Below are 18797 nucleotides of genomic sequence, written 5' to 3' on the forward strand. Positions count from 1 at the left end.
AGTCAGAACTTCAACCCTCCCCTAATAGAGACACAGTTTTCATACAATTTATTTCGAATTTCCAGCAATGGTGTGCATATCAGTAAGATTAACCTAAGACTTTTATACAAAGGGAACAGCATTGGAATGGCTAACGCAATTGACAAGAACAAAGTGATAGGTAAGGTAGGTCCGTCTACTCATTTTTGAGACTTGCATAAGTATAGTGTGCAGAATTAAGACGAAGGAGGAGGGGTTGGGGATTTAGCTCAGTGGTAGAGCGCTTGCCTAGCAAGCGCAAGGCCCTGGGTTCGGTCCTCAGCTCCGGAAAAAAAAAAGACTAAGGAGGAAAAAATACAAAGATAAGTGGAACGCGGTGTAAGAGCAACACAGCTATGCCACCGCCTTCTCAAGACAGTCATAACTTTTTTTCATTTTAGTGTATGACGTTTCACCTGTGTATGTCTGCGCAGCACATGCATGCAATGCCTATGGAGGCCAGAAGAGGGCACCAGATCACCTGGAACTGGAGTTACAGATTGCTGTGAGTCAACATCCGGGTCCTGAGACTCAAACCCAGGTCCTCCCTCTGCAAGAGCAACCAGTGATCTTAACTTCTGAGCCATCTTTCTAAAAAATTGGCATCTATGGATTCTGAAAAAGAAACTTGCCTCACACCTTGTATAAAATTACCTTAGAATGCATACTAGTCTAATGTCTAAAGTATGAATCTGCTGGGTAGCATTCAGGAAATGAAAAGATTGCCAGTATGAAGAGATAGTCAGGCTGTGCGGTGGTGATGCACACCTTGAATTCCAGCATTTGAGAAGCAGAGGCAGGCCGAGCTCTGAAAGTCTGAGGCCAGCCTGGTCTACATAGTGAGTTTCAGGAAAGCCAGGGCTACACAGAGAAATCCTGTCTTGAAAAACAAAAACCACACAACAACAAAAGAGTCAAAGAATTCTCAGACTTAAAGTATGATCTATACAAAAATAAATAAACAAACTGCAGAAAATTAGAAACGTCAGCTGCATGAGGGGAAAGGGAAACTCACTTGTCTCCTGGGGCACTGGGGCACTTTGTATTGAAGCCACTTTCACCCCAACTGATGTGAGCTTTTTTTTTTTTTTTTCAAAATTAGAAAAGAAAGACAATTGAAGCACAAAAATAGGAGGAAACAGAAGTTAATACCAGGAAATAAAGCAATAAGAATGCACACAATGAAGCATTTTTAAACTAAAAAAGTACACTAATCTTTAACTCTGTTTATTTTAAAACATTTGCTTCTATTTGTAAAACTCCAAGCGAATTTTTGTTAAAAAGTTTGTTTGTACATAATTTTTTTTGGTCTTTTTTTTTTCTTAATCACAGTAATTCTGTTGCTGGGAATAAAAGAGGAGGTTGGAAAATACTCATAACTTAGTATTAACTCTTTTTTTGCTTTTTAGGCATTTGAGATTATTACGTTGTTTTCTTTAAACCCGTAAAGAGAAAAATATAAACCACCTGGTGCAGAGAATCAGCACCAAACCCCACGCTGACACGGTCAGCTCCACCAGAGTCAGTGCCGATTGTTTAAAGAGAGCGCCCTCTCGAGGTCATTTCCGGAACAACAGCAAATGACATTTGAGATGAAACAGAATGAGGGTCCTGTGACTTGGAATTCTTTCCATAGGTAAATGGCCGCCATGTTGCAGAACTGCACCAGCACTCTCAGAGTTCCCGCCCCAGATTTATGTAGAATGCTGCCTTGGCGGAAGGTACAGAAGGACTGAGTGGAGAATTGTTCAAAGTCATCTCAAAGTAATCTAATCAAGATTACCAAAGTTTTCTTGAGCCTAATATAAAAGAACGAAAGATCTAGAAAAAATGTAGAAGTTCCATAGAGTCCAGCAATCCCATTTCTGAGTTTATTTTGTATTGAATTAAATAGGATCTCAAAGGGCTGTTTTAGCACCCACGTTCATTCACCACAGCCACAAGGTGGCAACATCCATCACCAGGTGAAAAGAACAGAGGGGCCCACCTCTCCCTCGGGCTAGAGCAGAGGTAATGTGGAAAGCCATGACTCTCAACCTCTGGGTTGGGACAGAGGCAAACCCTGCTGGTGGCTGGCAGGATTGCCCCCATGGCACAGGCTGCTTTGAACACGACACAGATGCCTTGGGGAAGCTACACTAAGACTACAAGTGTTTGCTGCTGAAACTGCCTCCCCCATCCACAAAGCACTTTTCTAGCCATCCTGTCTGCATAGCTTGCTCTGGCCTTTCAGCCACCACGAACCTTTGTGGTCTGTAGCAGCCATTTTGATCCAAGCACACCCTGAAGGAAGGACTGCAGCTTTGTTCCCTGCTTTTCTGAATATCTTTTTGTCTAGTCAGCAAGAAGTCCCTCTCTTGTGCCTTTTCCAGCATTGCAACATTAGGCTCAATGAAAAGTCTCTCTTAGTCTTTGCCTAATCATGATTTTTCATTTTTGTCTTTATTATTTTTTAGATTATTATATAGTTACAGCATTTCTATCTTCCCTTTACTCCCTCCAAAACCTCCCCTCCACCCCTACTTGATCTCTTGAAACTTTATAGGTTCTTTTCTATTAATTGTTATTACATGTATATATTGTATGTATGGTATATATTTATAAAATAACCTGTTCTACCTATATAGTTACATGTCTATTTTCAGGGTTGACCACTTGCTATTGGGTAACCAATTAATTAGTATGCTCTTCCCTGAAGAAAAGTATGTATCTGCTCTTAGCATTTCTTTGTTGTCTGTAGATCTTTGGGTAAGTGTAGCCCTTACCACTCATTGAGAAGAAATATACATATGCAATAAACAGAGGTCACTACATAATACACAACCAATCAAAATGCAGAGTCAAGGAACCCGTCCCAGTGGATACTTTCACACACACACTCCCACACCTGAGACTCAGAGAACATCGTGGAAGAGGGGCCTGAAGGATTAAGAACCAGAGGATCAGGGAGTTTGCTGTGAGGTTGTGTTCCCTGCAAATGTCAGTATCGACACCCATGAAGTGTCAGTGCTTAAACATGAGCAAGGACATCGATGGACTTGCCAAAGAGGATAGGGGAAAGCCCATGAGGCTTGAGCCCTACACAGAGTTTTCTTTTTAAGTAGAAAGGGCTGAGCTGATAGCACAAAGACAAACATAAATAAAAACCCAAATGTCGGTAGCAGTGAGAAGAGAGGTGGAGCATCTCATAGTGAAAGGTTGGGGCTTAGAGATGTCAGGGACATAAAGGAAAGAGGCAACAAGGAACACCAGAAGAAGACAGACAGACAAGGAAGAAGGAATGTAGACATGTGTGAAGAGAAAAAGATAAGAAACTGTGAGTGCTAGCCACTGGAAAATGTCTAGGAAGCAGCCAAGCATCGTCTGCTGTATTAGTCAGGGTTCTCTAGAGGAACAGAACTTATAGAATGAACACACACATATTCATACATACATACATACATACATACATACATACATACATACACACACATATATAAATGTGTGTGTGTGTGTGTGTGTGTGTGTGTGTGTGTGTATGCGCTGTGGTCCAGCTAATCCAACAATGGCTGTTTACCAACTGAAGGTCTAAGGATCCAGTATTTGTTCAGTCTACAAGGTTGAATGTCTCAGCTGGTCTTCAGTGCGTCAAAATCACAAAGAAACAACTCAGATGGCAGTGAAAGGGACTTGCCAGCAAGAGCAAGCAGACAGCAAGCTTCCTTCTCTCATGACCTTCATATAGGCTGCCACCAGAACGTGCGGCCCAGATTAAAGGTGGAGTTTTTAGAAAATATTTATTCATTTATTTTACGCATAGGTACACTGCTGCTGGCTTCAGACACCAGAAGAAGGCTTTGGATCCCATTACAGATGGTTGTGAGCCACCATGTGGTTGCTGAGAATTGAACTCAAGACTTCTGGAAGAGCAGTCAGTGCTCTTAACCTCTGAGCCATCTCTCCAGCCCCTAACGGTGGATTTTTCTGTTGTGGGTTGCTGGGGGTTTTTTGTTTGTTTGTTTGGTTGGTTGGTTGGTTGGTTGTTTTTGGGGGGTTTTTTTTCTGCTTCCTCAAGAAAGGTGCCTGTACTCAGGTGCGGTCAGGTGAGATCTCAGTCAGCAGATAAGGCTGTGATTGGGCAGGGGAAGGAGAGGCAGAGCTGAGAGAGAGGGAGACAAGATGGAACCAGGAGAGGAAGTCGGAGATGACCCACGTGGTCTGGAGAGGCTGCAGGCAGCCAGGGACCTCATAGATGGGCCATAAGCAGTGTAGGGCACATTTGCCCAATCGAAGTGTGCAATTTGTATTTATATCAATTGAGTTGTGTGTTCTTTGCACAGGCATTTTGGGGTCGGAGATTTACCGTTGCAAATCTGGCTGGTACATTACACGTCTCTAGTGTTAACATTTTACGGGAGTGGTAGCTGGCTTTCTGAAGTCTAGCCTAGGGGGCAGATGGCCTGCGGAGATCGGAGCAGCGTGGTGGCAAGCTAGCCTCGGGAACCGTGGGGGTGAGCGAGACCGCGCTTGCTTAGCCGGTTTAGCGTGGATCATTTTTCAAAACTGCATGCTACATCTTTCCACCTCAGAATATTTAATCAAGAAAAAAAAATCCCTCCCAGGTGTACCTAACAAGTGGGTTTTAGTTAATTCCAGATGTAGTCAACCTGACAACCAAGAATCGCCATCTCCGTGGGCCAAGGGTCCTAATGCCCCAGGTCTGGTAACAAGACTATGGCTACTGTAAAGACCCAAGGACATAGCACCCCAGAGTTGGAAGGCAACATGCTGGCTGGAATCGGAACTGAAAACCTCAATGTCCACGTCTCACCCAGGGCTGCAATGCTAGCAAGAACCACTTTTGCATTTGACTGCAGCTGACCAAGGGTTGCTTGGTCATCACTCTAGTGATGGCTTTCAGTAGCTATTAGGTGCCAGGCCATGAGTAACTGGAGCCTAGAACAGTAAATGTCTAATCTCAGTACTTTGAATTGTAAGCCTCTAGCTTCTAATGCCCGGAATTCAAAGTCTCTAGTTTTCGGGATTTGGTGCTCTATGCCTCTGTTTGCACTCAAGGGCCCAGGGCTACCAACACCAGATGAACCACTTATTGCTAACACCAGGTTTCCAGCCAAGCAGATCAAAGAATTTCATCCTTGCCAGGCGATGGTGACCCATGTCTTTAATTCTAGTACTGGGAAGCATAGGCAGGAGGATCTCTGTGAGTTCGAGGCCAGCCTGGTCTATAGAGTGAGTTCCAGGACAGTCAGGGCTACTCAGAGAAACCTTGTCTCTAAAATAGAAAAACCAACCAACCAAATAAACCCCATCCTACTCACTGATAATAAACCAGTGGAGTAGAATGGATTATCGTTCCGAATCTATAGAAGGAAACCCTCTCACATTTGCCTACATGAATGAACATCGAAGAAACTCCACAAAGACACTCCGATAAGCGAAATAAGCCAGTCGCAAAAAGAACAGGAAATGGAGACTAGAATTATGGTTCTCAGGTCTAGGAGAGAGGAAGTCACTGCTCCGTACACTTACTGCAAACAAGGTGAGTATAGCCAACGTTGCTGAGCTGTGCTGCTGAGCTGACCATCACTGCAAATATTTCCCCAGCCTAGGGTTGCGAGTTCACGTCTCCTCTGGTCTGATGTAATCCCACGTGTCCACCTTTATGACTGTTGCCCTTATGACCTTTCAGAGTCATATCCCAGAATTCTTTGCCCAGCCCAATGGCATGAACGTTTTAGGTCATCTTATAGTTTAGCAATGTTTAGCAATCTCATAGTTTTAGGTCTTGTATTTAAGTGTTGAACTTGTTTTGAGGAGTTTTTTGTTTGCCTTTTTTTTGGGGGGGGAGCGGGATTATGCACATGAACATTTGTGTGTGTGTGTGTGTGTGTGTGTGTGTGCAATTGCATACACAGTTGTGCACACGTGTGGAGAGGCAGAGGTTCTCACCGAGTGTCTTCTGAAATCCCTCCCCTCCTTACTTTTTGAGCTATCGTCTCTCACTGAACCTGGATTTTACTGATCGACCATCGTTCTCCCAACTGCTGGCGACTACTGCTCTACACCCGATTGTGATAGGATCTACTCTCTCTTTCCTACGGGGATGATGAGGTCACATAGCTCTTTTCACTGAGTGCCTGGCTCACGCCACCATTTAGTAGAATGCTCTCCAGTTCTGGCCTGTTCTGCTGCTGTAAATCAATGGATTTCACCTCTTCTCACCGCTCACACTCTCCTCTCTCGTGTGGACACCATGTTTCATCCATCCATCCACCAGTGGATGGGCCCTTGTGTCATCTCCAGTTCTCGGCCATTACAAATACTGGCGGGATAGACAGATGACTCCAGATGTCCCTTCAGTGTAAGGATTTGTTTCTTTCATGTCTATACTGAGTAATAGTATTGGTATAATTTTATTTTAGATTTTCCTTTTAATTTATTCTTTGACAGTTTCAGATGTGTATAATACATTGCTTCCCTCTCACCCACTCCCATCCCACAAACCTCTGCCTTCCACTCAACAACTCCCTCTCCTGCATTCTATTTTTCGTTTGGCTCTGTTGTGTGACTCGCTAAGTTTAACTAGGGCTGCCAGTGTGGGTGTGGGTGTGGGGCTACCCCTGATACATTGAAAAGTGCCTTTTTCTTTTACACCAGTACTTTATTAAAAAAATGTATTTCTTTATTTAATGTATGTGTGTTCTGCTGCATGTACACCCACATGCCAGAAGAGGGCATCAGACCCCCTTGTAGATGGCCACTAAGTGGTTGTTGGGAACTGAGTCAGGACAGCTGGGAAAGCAGTCAGTGCTCTTAACCACTGAGCTATCTCACCAGTCCTGAGTACTTATTATTTTTAATTAAACTTTGTGTGTTGATTGTAATTGTGGGTGCACATGTCACAGCATTCAAGCCGAGGTCAGAGGACAACTTTGTATAGTTGGTTCTCTCCGTCCACCTTTGCATGGGTCCTGAGAGGTAAACTGAGGTTGCTGGACTTCAGTGAGCACCTTTATCCACTGACCCATCTCACTGGCGCACACACACTCACACACACACTCACACACACAGAGATACACAGAGAGAGAGATACACACATACACACACACAGAGATACATACACAGAGAGAGTGATACACACATACACACAGAGAGAGATACACACATACATAGATACACACACACTCACACACACAGATACACACACACAGAGATACACACACTCACACTCACACACACAGATACACAGAGAGAGAGATACACACATACACAGAGAGAGAGATACACACATACACACACAGAGATACACACATACACAGAGAGAGATACACACATACACAGATACACACACAGATACACACACACATGCACACACACAGATATATACACACTCTCACACACACAGATACACACACACAGATATATACACACACAGAGAGAGAGATACACACATACACAGATACACACAGATACAGATATACACACATACAGAGACCACACACACATACATACACATATACAGAGAGATACACATATAAACACACACACACACACACACGAATTCAGTTAACTTAGCGAGAACAACACTTGTCAGTTCTGGTTCCAGCATCTTGAAATACTTCCTTTACGTTTTGTTCTAGTAGTTCACAGTTTCGGCTGTGACACTCAACTTGACTCTATTTTGAGTTACCTTTCTACCTGGCTAGAGAGAGTTCTGCATGTGGACAGAACTCAAGTTTCAAGGCCCATTGGTTAGAGAGGATGTCCTCTCCCTAATCCTGTATCCCAGCCTCTGTGTCCTGTCCCAGTGGCCTGCGTGCCTGTTTTGACGTCAGCGCTACGCTGTTCTGACTGCTATAGACTCACAGTATACTTCGAAGTCTGTGTAATGACTCCTGCTTTCCTTATTTTAACTGTAGTTTATTTTCTATATTCAGAGTTGCTTTTGGTTTTGGTTTGTTTTTGAGATGCCTCAAGAGAAGCTTAGAATTGTCAGTTTTGTTTTTGTTTTGAGAATTTTATGATTGTTTTTCTTTTTTTTTTTTTTTTCCGGTTCTTTTTTTCGGAGCTGGGGACCGAACCCAGGGCCTTGTGCTTCCTAGGCAAGCGCTCTACCACTGAGCTAAATCCCCAACCCCATGATTGTTTTTCTAATTCTGGGAATAGCATAGAAGGCTCTCTGTAGCCTGAGTGTTTTTAATGACGGTGACTTTTCCAATCCGTGAATCTGGGATATCTTTCCGTTCTGTCCTCTTTAATATTCCTCAATGGTGTTCACTTTCACCTGTTCAGATGTTTCAGGGAAGTTTATTTCTGGAAATGAGATTGTTCTGTTTGCTTCAGTTTTAGATAATTGACTATTCATATTCAGGTGCCACTGATTGGCAGCCCGTGTGCTGCAACCTGGCCGCACTTGTTCTGGTTCTAATAGGTTATCGTTGGTAAAGCCACTGGGGGTGCCTATACAGGCACATGTCCTGCTGACAGTGACAGGAAGACTTCTTTCTCTCCGGTGGATGCCCTTTGCTTTCTTCTTCCCTCCTGCTGGGAATGTGAGCACCCACTGAAGTGCCTGAGACTCTGGGCTCGGTGGTTTGTTTTACTGTTAGCAGAAAGGAAAGAACTGAAGAGGAAGCCTTATCTTGGGTAAGAGCTATGTCTTGGGTAAGTGCTAAGGAGTGATTCAGTCTGGGAAGAGATCGTGGCAGTTTGATGCTGAGCTGGGAAGTCTGACTTCAGTGCAGGTGGCCAGAGGAACGCATTAAAGATTCAGAGAAGCCTGAAGTTCATATCCAGTGTTAAAAGCCATAATTCTCAGCTCCACTGGGTCCAGTCGGACATAACCAATGTCATGAGTATATGTATAGTTTAAGGAAACCTTTGAGGAAGAGACTTTTGTTCCAGGAAAAACATCATTCCTTGTTCCCTTTATCTGAATAAGAAAGCAGGAAACAAAATAAGATCTTTTTCTCTCACCTCCTCTCACTTTGTATAACTACCTTTATTATTTAGTCATATTTTTTATTAATGTATAAACCGTATCCTTATGGGAAGAGAAGTAGGTAATGGGAATTCAAGAGTAAACAAGCATGTAACTGAAGTCAGCATGGATTAAGGCAGCTAAAACGCCCCAGGAATGACCGCTGTGTATTCCCCAGGGCTGTGTGGTGCGAAGCTATCTATTCACAAGAGGGTGTGGCCACGGAGGACAAGACTGTGCAGACACAGAGACAGCAGCTTCCTCTGGGGCAGATCTGGGCAAGGCCTCTCAGATGGTCACACTGTTCTCCACCATGCTGGGTCGGAGGTACTCATAGGGCAGGTCCAGGCTTGCATTCCGGACCTCAATCTCCTTGTCCATGACAGCCAGCTCCTCCTGGAACTGCTTCAACACAGCCCGGGCCCCAGGGTCTGAGAAATATTCCTCTTTATGCTGCCCCAGGGCCACCTAGGAGAGTGACAACAAAATGGCTCAGGACTTTGGGTCTCTCTCAGGCAAGAATCCTGCCTGCCCCTTGGTCAAGCTGTCTTCCCCACCCCCAGGGCAGGACCAGCATCTGTGTCTAACCATGACAGGCTGGTGTCTGCCGAGGAACTTGGTGAATGTAATCTGCATCCGTGCCTGCTGGAGACAAGGCAATGCGTCCAAAATGTCCTCCTCTGTCACATTCTTGGAGGTGGGTGGGGGCTTCCGCATGGTGCATGGGCCATTTGGGATCCAGGAATACCAGTCCAGCTACAGGTAGAAGAGTCACTCAGAAATTCACACTGACTGCCCAGATGTTTGGTGTTTCTCCCCATCCCCTACATCCCAGAAGCCTGGGGAAGCCATCACACAGATTACCTGACCCAGATGTGTAGATGCGTGCTGACCAGTGCAAGTGAAGATGCACATGGTGACGAAACGACACAGCTGAGCCCGGGACTCTAAGGACAGAGGGAACCTGGGCAAAATAAAGAGAGGCAGATCTCAACCATGCAAAAATATCTGGAGATACACAAAGGTCTTGTTCTGGTCATGGCTGCTGGATCTTATGTCTCTCACGGAGTGCACACTCAAAAACTGATGTGTAATGGAGACCATTATGGAAAATCACAGCCAATCACACTGCAGAGTTGTAGAGCCCAGTCCCAGTGGACACAACAACCTGAGGCTCAGGGATCTTTCCAAAGACAGAGCAGAAAGGTTCTAAAAGCCAGAGGCTTGGGGAGTTTGCGTGAGACTGTGTCTCCTAGGAAGTCAGAAACTACACCCAAGGTCTCACCAACTTCCTAAACATGGGCTGGCCAAGGATGGCAATAGATGTGCTAAATGGCAGGGGAAAGACCAGGGCACCTACACAAAGGCACCTAAGAGACACTGAGAGTGTGAGAAACGGTCTTCCCCAGAGAAGAATGCACCAGTTGATCATCCAACACCAAACAGGCAGCTCTGAAACCAGAAACATGTAACATTGTACAGACTGAGCAGGGTGTGAGCATATGTGCAAGAATAGATGTGTGCACATGCGTGCATGTATATACATATATGTATGTAACAACAATTAGTGAAAAGGGCGCCATGGATTTGAATGAGAGCGAGGAGCGGTACATGGGACGGTTTACAGGGAGGGGGGAAAAAGGAAGGAAAAAAATCCCAAAACATAAAAAATAATACTAATTAATAAAAACAAATAAATAAGCTGGTGTATAAAGGATGGGCCATGGGCTGCTAGAAAGGGCAGGGATGAAGAAGGGGATATATCCAAGAGAGATATTACTTCTGGCTCCATGTGCATGAGGAGAGAGAACTCTGTGGGAGGATGAGAAGGCAAAGGAGCTGCAGAACCCAAGGGTGATCATTAGGGCTTCTGGAGGCCTGGGTGATGCCCAGGGAAGGATTCATAGATCCAGATGTGGACTGTTGACAGATGTGTGCAAGGTGGACCCTGTGCCTTACCCTCGGTCCTGGGCCCCAAGCAGTCCGATCTCAGTGACCTCGAGGCACCAGACCTGCAGCTCCGGATCTTCCTTCACCTCTCTGTCATTCTTGTAGAAAAGCTCAACCATCCTTCCCACATACCTGTTCCCCAGAGAAGACAGGGCTCAGCCTCAGACCCAGGCGAGGGCTTCTGAAAGCTGCCGTCTGCCCTCCTCACTGTCCCCTCTGTTGTTCTCACCTACTGATGATCTCCCATAACCTGAGGGCATCCCGGGCATAAAGAGAAGATTTCACGTCCAAGAGCCCACGGTCAGCCAAGTCATCCGGAGGGCAAAAGGAGCGGTAGGTCAAACACGCTGTGGCTCTCTGGAGAATGTCCACATGGCCTCCACTCCCTGTGCTCACCACCTGAGGACAAACTGGGATCAAGCAAGCTAGGTAATAGAATGGGGAGATGAGGCAAATGAAGGACAGCCCTCCAGGGCAAAGTTGTGTTTTGGGGAAGAATATGTGAGGGGAAACAGCCTCGAGAGACTTCCAACATTGAATGCCCCTCCCTCTTCGCCCACCCCTGTTCCATACCAGATCAAAAATTCCCCATTCCGAGACAAGATTATTCCGTGCCAGGGTGTTGATCTCCATGGTGTAGCGAAAGTGGGGGGCAAGGAGCTGGTTGGTTGTGAGGAAAAGAAATGAGACAGTCAAATCCCAGAAACGGCAGGATCCACAGGGCAAGGGGGTGAGACGACCCGTGATGAGAAGGGAAAGAAATATCTTCCCAAAGTCCTCCAAGGTCAAACGTTCCAGGTTTCACTACTTATTTGCATAATCTTGTGTTTGTTATCATAATTCCAGCCGTCACTGAGCTGAAACCACAGAATCCAGTAGGATCCTTGGCTATGAGCTCCCCCATTTGCCTTGACCAGTACTACTCATATTCTCTCTCTCTCTCTCTCTCTCTCTCTCTCTCTCTCTCTCTCTCTCTTTCTCTCTCTCTCTCTGTCTCTCTGTCTCTCCCCTCTGACTCTCCCTGTCCCTCTCCCTCTCTTTTTCTTCCTCCCTCTCTAGGTATTCAATGCCCTGTAGAAGACAATTCTTCCTTGACCCCACCTCCTTTCCCTTCCTAGAAGGACCTATTCATTTTTCCTTCTCAGTGAGCTTCCCGAGGAGGAGTCTCTACCACCTCAACTCACAGGTCCCACTCAGCCCACAATCAAATTCCAGACTCTCTGCTTCCCCAAGTCAGCCTTCCTTGTCAACAAGGTGATGGCCATATTGACAGAGTGGCCTCCTCTGCTACTGTGCTGACAGAAAGGAGAACCAGCCTCTCTTCAAACACTTTCTTCTCTGGTGCCACAGACTCACACTCTTGTCCCTCCCTCACCTCACTGGGTGTCCCCTCTCTATGGCTCCTTCTACCTCTTTGTGCAGGGTGGGGCTGACTGGAATTCTGTCTCAGGCTCTGTGTGCCTCTCTGGCACTGCACCTAGAGAATTTCCTCCCGTACAGTGAGCTCAGCTACTCCTCTCTGCAGCCAACTGGAATCCGAACCCCCAACCCCTTTCTCACACATCACCATCCTCTGCTGCTGTTTTCAGACCGATGTCTACACGTGTATAGTCAGAGTGAGGCTCTGGGCTCTCCTCTCCAAATCTTTTTCATCTTCTCCCACTTCCCATCAACATGCGAATCACTTTCTGATATTTCAGTAATACCTAACATCCAAGATAGCCCACACCCCTTTCCTCCCTCACCACTACGGAGCGCTCCTTCTCCGTGGAATGCCCCCACACTTCCCTACCCATCAGACAACCCCGTCACTGGAAACTGCAATTCCTATATAAAACGTATTCTTTCTCTGTCCCAAGCTCATAGCAAGGGCATACCTTCAGGGTTTCCATAGCAAGCTTTCTGTGTGTGTGTGTGTGTGTGGCTCTGTATGCTCATACAGAGAGACTAGGATGGCTGCCTTGCCTTATATGCCCAAGAGCAGATCCGGAGTGGATGCTTCCTGAGAATTGTGAACTTCAGACAGCAGATGGAGAGTGACAGATATCCTTAAATACCTTGTATATGGGATGCAGGCTGGGTAAGCTCCTCATTGTGGCCACAGAGATAACCTCGGCCATTAGATGTCCCCTTAGCAGATGTGACTGTAACTGGTGCACTTGGAAATCAGAGCTTCGGACCCAGATCTTGGCCAGAAGCCAGGCCATGGGAGGGTCCGAGGGCAGGAAGAGCAGGGGTGGGGGACACCCATGTCGAGGTGGCTGGAGCTGGACCAGAAGACAGACAAGACAGGAGCTGAGGCCCTGTGTGTCTAACGCCCTAATGAGAATCAGGGTTAGGACAGACACATGGTTCCTCGCACCTGAATGACCATGGGTAAGAGTCTCCCATCAGACTGTAGCTTCAGCATGACCAAAGGGGCTGCCACGTGTTGCTGCTTAAAAATTATGACATTAGGCTTCACCCCATCCAGCAGGGAGAAATCGGCTTCAAACAGAGATCCAGCCTGTGGGATCAGGGCACATGGGCAGATAAAGAGGCCAAGCAGAGTCAGTTCAGAACCTGCCTTTCTTTCACTTTGCCAAAGTGGATCCCCTCCCTGCCACCCAACAATTTTACACTAAGCAAGTGATCTCCCTGGAGCTGGTGTCCTGGATGTATGGGTCAGTGCTTGAGCCTTCCTGAGTTGAAGTTTGTGCCTTCAATTACCATGGACCACAGTTCCCAGTCTAAGTCCTCACACACACTCCTCATAGGCTTTAGCCAAATGTAGCACGATTTGCTGTTTTACTCCCTCCTCCAAAAAAAAAAAAAAATCTAATTTTTTCAAGGCCCTATTTAGTCCTCCTCCTACCAGATTCTTTCCCCTCTTCCTCCTACTCTCCCTCTGCTTCTTTCCTCCATTCCTCTTCCCTTCTCCTCTTCTTCCTCTTTCTCCTCGACGCCAACCCCCTCCTCTTCCTTTCCGTTCTTTGGGGCAGTCTCTTTGAGACATGATCTCATAAGGTAGCCCTGGGTAGCCTGGGGCTCACTATGTACAACAGGCCGGCTTTAAACTTGCGACAATTCTTCTGCCGCTGCCTCAAAGCACTGGGTTTACGAGCCACTACACACTTGTTGGGTCCTGATTTTCCCTCCAGAAGCTCTCCCTAAGGACAGAGGCTGAGCTCTGTCCCATGAAAAGGGAAGGGGTGAAGATGAGGTGGGGAGTGTAAAGGACCTAAGAATACACCGATTATAGTTCAGCCTCAGGTAATTCTGCCCCTCGCAAGCCCCCAACATTTGGCAATGTTTTTGGTTGTCACGAGGGATGTGCTACTGACATCTAGTAGGTAAGAGGCAGGGGATGGTGCTAGAACCTTCCTGTACAGGAGAGTACCCTACAACCTCACAACCACAGCACAGTTCCAAAGTCGAGAAACTCCAAGTGCTAATGAAACCCGTCACCACTTTGTATCCTAACCTAAAAAGAAATTGCTTTTAAAAAGAGAAATCCTAAATGCAGATAAGGGAGGGTATCGATGATGGGGTCACCCAAGGAGAGGAGGGGAGGAAGCGGGGAAGTAGAAGGCAAAGCGGTTGGAACTGCGGGGACGGGGGTTGGGCAGGTAGGCTACACAGATGCAGCGCAGGACCTTGAGCTCCTTCTCCAGCTGGGTTTGTAAATCTTCCATCCCTGGAGGCAGGACCAGCCGGGCTGGAAGGCGCTTAGACCGCCTCAGGAGCATGGGGTTTGCACCGTTGAGGAACTGGTACCCAAAGAGGGCATCTTCCTTCCAGGAGTCACGGACCCGTCCTGAGGGCATCAATTAAGAACACAGTGTGAGCTCTAAATGTATCCTCCAGCGACCCCATTACCTTCTGCGCCCTCTCCCCAGCTCTCTCCGATATCCGGGCTGGAATTCTGATTAAGAGACTTTAGGAAGTTGTGGTAACTGACCGGCCAGAGCAGTCTTGCTATGTGGAAATACTTTCTGGTAATCTTCCAGATGTTGTACACGACTTACGAAGTCTAGAGTCCCCTTAATAGCAAAGTCCTTCAACCTGTGCAAAGGACAGCGTGCAAGAAAATCAAGAAAGAGCCCACCTTGCCCCTTAAGGTGAAACCGCGCAAACTCAACCCACTACTCACACTTTGGCCAGAGAGAGGGAAAAATCTAAATCCTTATCCTCCATGAATCTCTGGTTCCTGGGGAGGTCCCGCTCTGTACTTCCTGCTATAGGCAGGATTAATCCCTCCTTCCAGGAGCCCCACCTGGAGGATAAATACGGAGTCCTGCATGAGGCAGTGGTTTGGAGGCTCTGGAGGGCGATCTCGACGGTTTTCTTGGACTCACCGATACACATTCCTTCTGTCCTCCAGCTCCTGCTCTCGATACTTCCTAAACAGGTTCTTAGTGTCGTCGTTTACCTTCAGGGCTAAGAGAGGAAGACACAAGAGTTTGCTTCCTCTCAGGACACCGCTCTGTGCTGGGGTTGCTTCATCTTCCTGTCCCCTCAATCTCATCCTTTCTCTTCCCCCCTCCCCCCCATCTCTAATCTTTTCCTTTAATTTATTTTATAACAAGTCCAACGACCTCCTGCGGCACCGTCAGTGTCCTCACCAGTGCCCTCGGGTAGGTAGATAGTCTCCTTGCCCTGCACCCAACTGTAGCAGGGGAAAAAGGCTTCTCCTTGGATCCCAGGGCCCTGCACAGTGATCCACTTGCAGAACCAGTCAGAATCCAATAGGCCTTTGTGTTTGCGAAGCTTTACCACCAGGAGGCGCCCTAGATGCAAGGGGACGTCGATCTCCAGCTCTGTCTTCTGTGGGATAAGACACAGTTCCTAAGCAAGTCTGGGGTCCTCCGTGAGGGCAGCGGTGTCAGTGAGCCCTCGGAGAAGCTTGGCTCCGATTGCCCTGCTAAGAATCACTCAAGGAAAGAGACCTGAACCAAGTGGCGCCGAGGAAGGATCAGGGCGCTCTGTTGGGCTCCAGGCTCCGCTGTGCACCTGCTGCGTGCCCCAGCGCTGTCTCATCCTCGTCCCTCTCCTGTTCCTTACTCTTGCCCCCTTTCCTCACAGTCAGTCCACCTGCGCCTGCTATCATACCCGCGTCATGTTCTCAATGGTTCTCTGGGACCAGGCTTCCTCCCGTCCCCACAGTATCAAGGACCCCTGCAGAGCCCCAGGTCCCGGGTTTCTGCGAGCCCACCCAGTGGCCTCACACTCACCCTTCCCCGCAGTGGCCGCAGCTGCTTCCCAAGGTCTGCCTCCGCATGCTCGCCCACCAGCCACAGCTGCACCAGGTTGGTGGAGCCCGCCAAAAGCGAATCTCCAGTGACCACAAGGATCTTGTACTTGCCCATCTCGGCTGTTCCTCTAGAGGGGTCTGGGAGAAAAGCTACTCTTAAGAGGATCTGAGAGGCTGCCTCCAAAGAGCCAGAGTTTTGTGTTTGAGTTGCTCCGCCCACTCAGGTCCCTCCCTCAACTAAGGTGCAAGTATCTGGTTTCCCAGAGTTTCCAAAAATGAAACCATACCTTGCTTACTTGGCAAGCTCTTCATGCCCCAACCGGTGACCTAAGCTAGCTAAGCCTCGCGCCCACCCAATTTTAGTGGAAAACAAAGAGCAGCAGGCGGCGATGAGAGCAGTGGAAAGGCTTTGGGTGGGGGCGTGTTTTTCAGTGGAAATGAGCTTACCATCTTGGCAAGGACAAGGAGTTTTGTTGAGGACAGGTGCAGTAGAGGTGTTCATTGATGGAACTGGAAGGCCCGGAGAGGGAGTTTGGAATTTCCCTATAGTCTTGAAGTTTCCATAGAACCTCCCTGAAACCTGATCTTTCAAGCCAAGGCTTTAGGCTGGACACTCATACTGTGCCTGGTGGGTGAGATCAGGCGCAGGTGGACAGACTTCAGGGAAGGGGAGAGGGACAGGAACAGAGAGAGGACTCGCTTCAGGACTAAGGCTTCCTACCCCACCTCCCAGAGTTTGGCCGCCTTCCTCCTCAGAGTAAGAGGTACATCTCTCCGTCCTATGGCACTCCTGCCAACACTATTCCTGTCTCTGTCTAGGTCCTCCTCTGCTACTGTGGACAAAAGTCCCTGAATCCACCATGGGTTTTGCTTAAGACCTATTCTTGCCTCGTGGTCAAAGAGTCAGTCAAAATACGTGGCTAATACCTGAATCTAAAGCATACAGATGCACTTTCTTGGACAAACCATGGGGAGCGGGAGGCTTGCTGTTAATTTTCAGTGGAGCCTGTGCTTTAAGGATTTTGTGGAACAAACACTATAAATGTAGTTTGTCTAGCTCTTTACCAGATTTCTCACAATCTTTCTGGTTGTTTGTTTTTCGAGGCAGGCTGAACCCGTCTCTTGTGTTCCTTTCACTGCCCTCTTTCCTGCAGTCAGTCGATCCTGCCTGACACCATGCCCTGACTATCTTCCCAGTGGTTTTCAGACTTCCTCTCCTCTCCCCAGTCCCCAGGACCCTGCAGAATCCCAGGTCCCCAAGTCTCTGCTATCCCATCTGTGGTCCTTCACTCACCCTTCCCAGCAGTGCTGACACAGGCTTTCTCTGTGTAGCCCTAGCTGTCCAGGAATTCACTCTGTTGACCAGGCTGGCCTTGAACTCAGAGATCCGCCTGCTTCTGCCTGAGTGCTGGGATTAAAGGCATGGGCCACTATGCCTAGCTTTTTTTTGATACCGTTATCTTGACTACTTCACATCGGTATGCAGTGCTTTCTAAATGACTTTTGCTTATACAGCCAGAGAATGTTCTATTTGATTCTACCATCCCGTGGCTAATATTTATCTATGAGTTGCACAATTTCATAATAATCACAGTTCACATACATAGTTGAAAGCTTACACAACTTGCTTCCCCCCTTAGACATGTTCTCACTATATACCATATGTAGCCCAGGCTGTCTCTGAATTGCAACTTTTCTATGTCAGCCTCCTGAGTCCTGAACAAGTGTTCTTTTTTCATGGTCTGTGTGTTTGTGTGTGTGTGTGTGTGTGTGTGTGTGTGTCTGTGTCTGTGTCTGTCTGTCTGTCTGTATCTGTGTGTGTGCGTGTGTCAGTCTGTCTGTGTGTCTATGTGTATGTTTGTTTGTCTGTGTGTGTGTGTGTGTGTGTGTGTGTGTGTGTGAGAGAGAGAGAGAGAGAGAGAGAGAGAGAGAGAACTTTTGGGAGTGTCTTTCTCTATTGTTCCCTGCCTTATTTCATTGAGACAGAGTCTCTCGCTGACCCAGGAGTTCACTGTTCTGTCTAGGCTGGTTGGTCAGTGAGATCTCAGGACCTGCTTATCTCTACTCCCTGTGTGTGTTGGGGTCACAGGCACACACAGCCATGCCTAGCTTACTTTGTGGACATTGAGGGTTGAAATTTAGGGTCTCCTGCTTTCAGAGTGAATGTTCCTGTCCATGCAGCCCCCTCCCTAGTCCCAAAAAACTGTTCTTAGCAGACATACAGTTTACCAGGCAGGCACTGACGTATCACACCCTCTCCTTGCTATGTGCATTTGGCATGCTGAAGGCATGTATGTCAGTCCTTTTGGAGGAGATAACAGGGTAAGTGCCCAAAAGGTTAGCTTGAGAGTCTGGACCTTGAATACCCCTCAAGAGTTCCTGTGTTCTCCACCCCATTCCCAACACAGCAAAGCTCAGAGGTAGGGTCTTTGGGAGGTAACAGGCACCTCACTCTGAACCTTCAGTTCTTACATCTGAGTTGCCCATCTGTCTTCACAACTTAGGCTTCATTTCCTGAAGTATTGAGTACAGTGTGTTGTCCTTTCTGCCTGTGCCATCCCCCTTTCCAAAGGACAGCAATTGGAAGGAGAAGGGAAAGAAACCACCAGTTCCTGG

General features: G+C 47.3%; 1 protein-coding gene across 1 annotated transcript; it reads right to left on the reverse strand.

Annotated features, from left to right (window-relative positions):
* Positions 1 to 8896: 8896 nt before the first annotated feature.
* On the reverse strand, positions 8897 to 16373 carry Alox12e (arachidonate 12-lipoxygenase, epidermal). Its single transcript, NM_001107014.1, is given in 14 exon segments — positions 8897 to 9466; positions 9587 to 9754; positions 9863 to 9962; positions 10958 to 11080; positions 11178 to 11347; positions 11522 to 11608; positions 13006 to 13215; positions 13311 to 13454; positions 14584 to 14744; positions 14889 to 14992; positions 15081 to 15203; positions 15286 to 15367; positions 15553 to 15754; positions 16162 to 16373. Coding segments are annotated over 14 exon segments (1989 nt in total). The 5' UTR covers positions 16297 to 16373; the 3' UTR covers positions 8897 to 9286.
* Between the last annotated feature and the right edge of the window lie 2424 nt (positions 16374 to 18797).

The sequence above is a fragment of the Rattus norvegicus genome, chromosome 10 (assembly GCF_021556685.1).
Source record: "Rattus norvegicus strain SHRSP/BbbUtx chromosome 10, alternate assembly SHRSP_T2T, whole genome shotgun sequence".
NCBI lineage: Eukaryota > Metazoa > Chordata > Mammalia > Rodentia > Muridae > Rattus > Rattus norvegicus.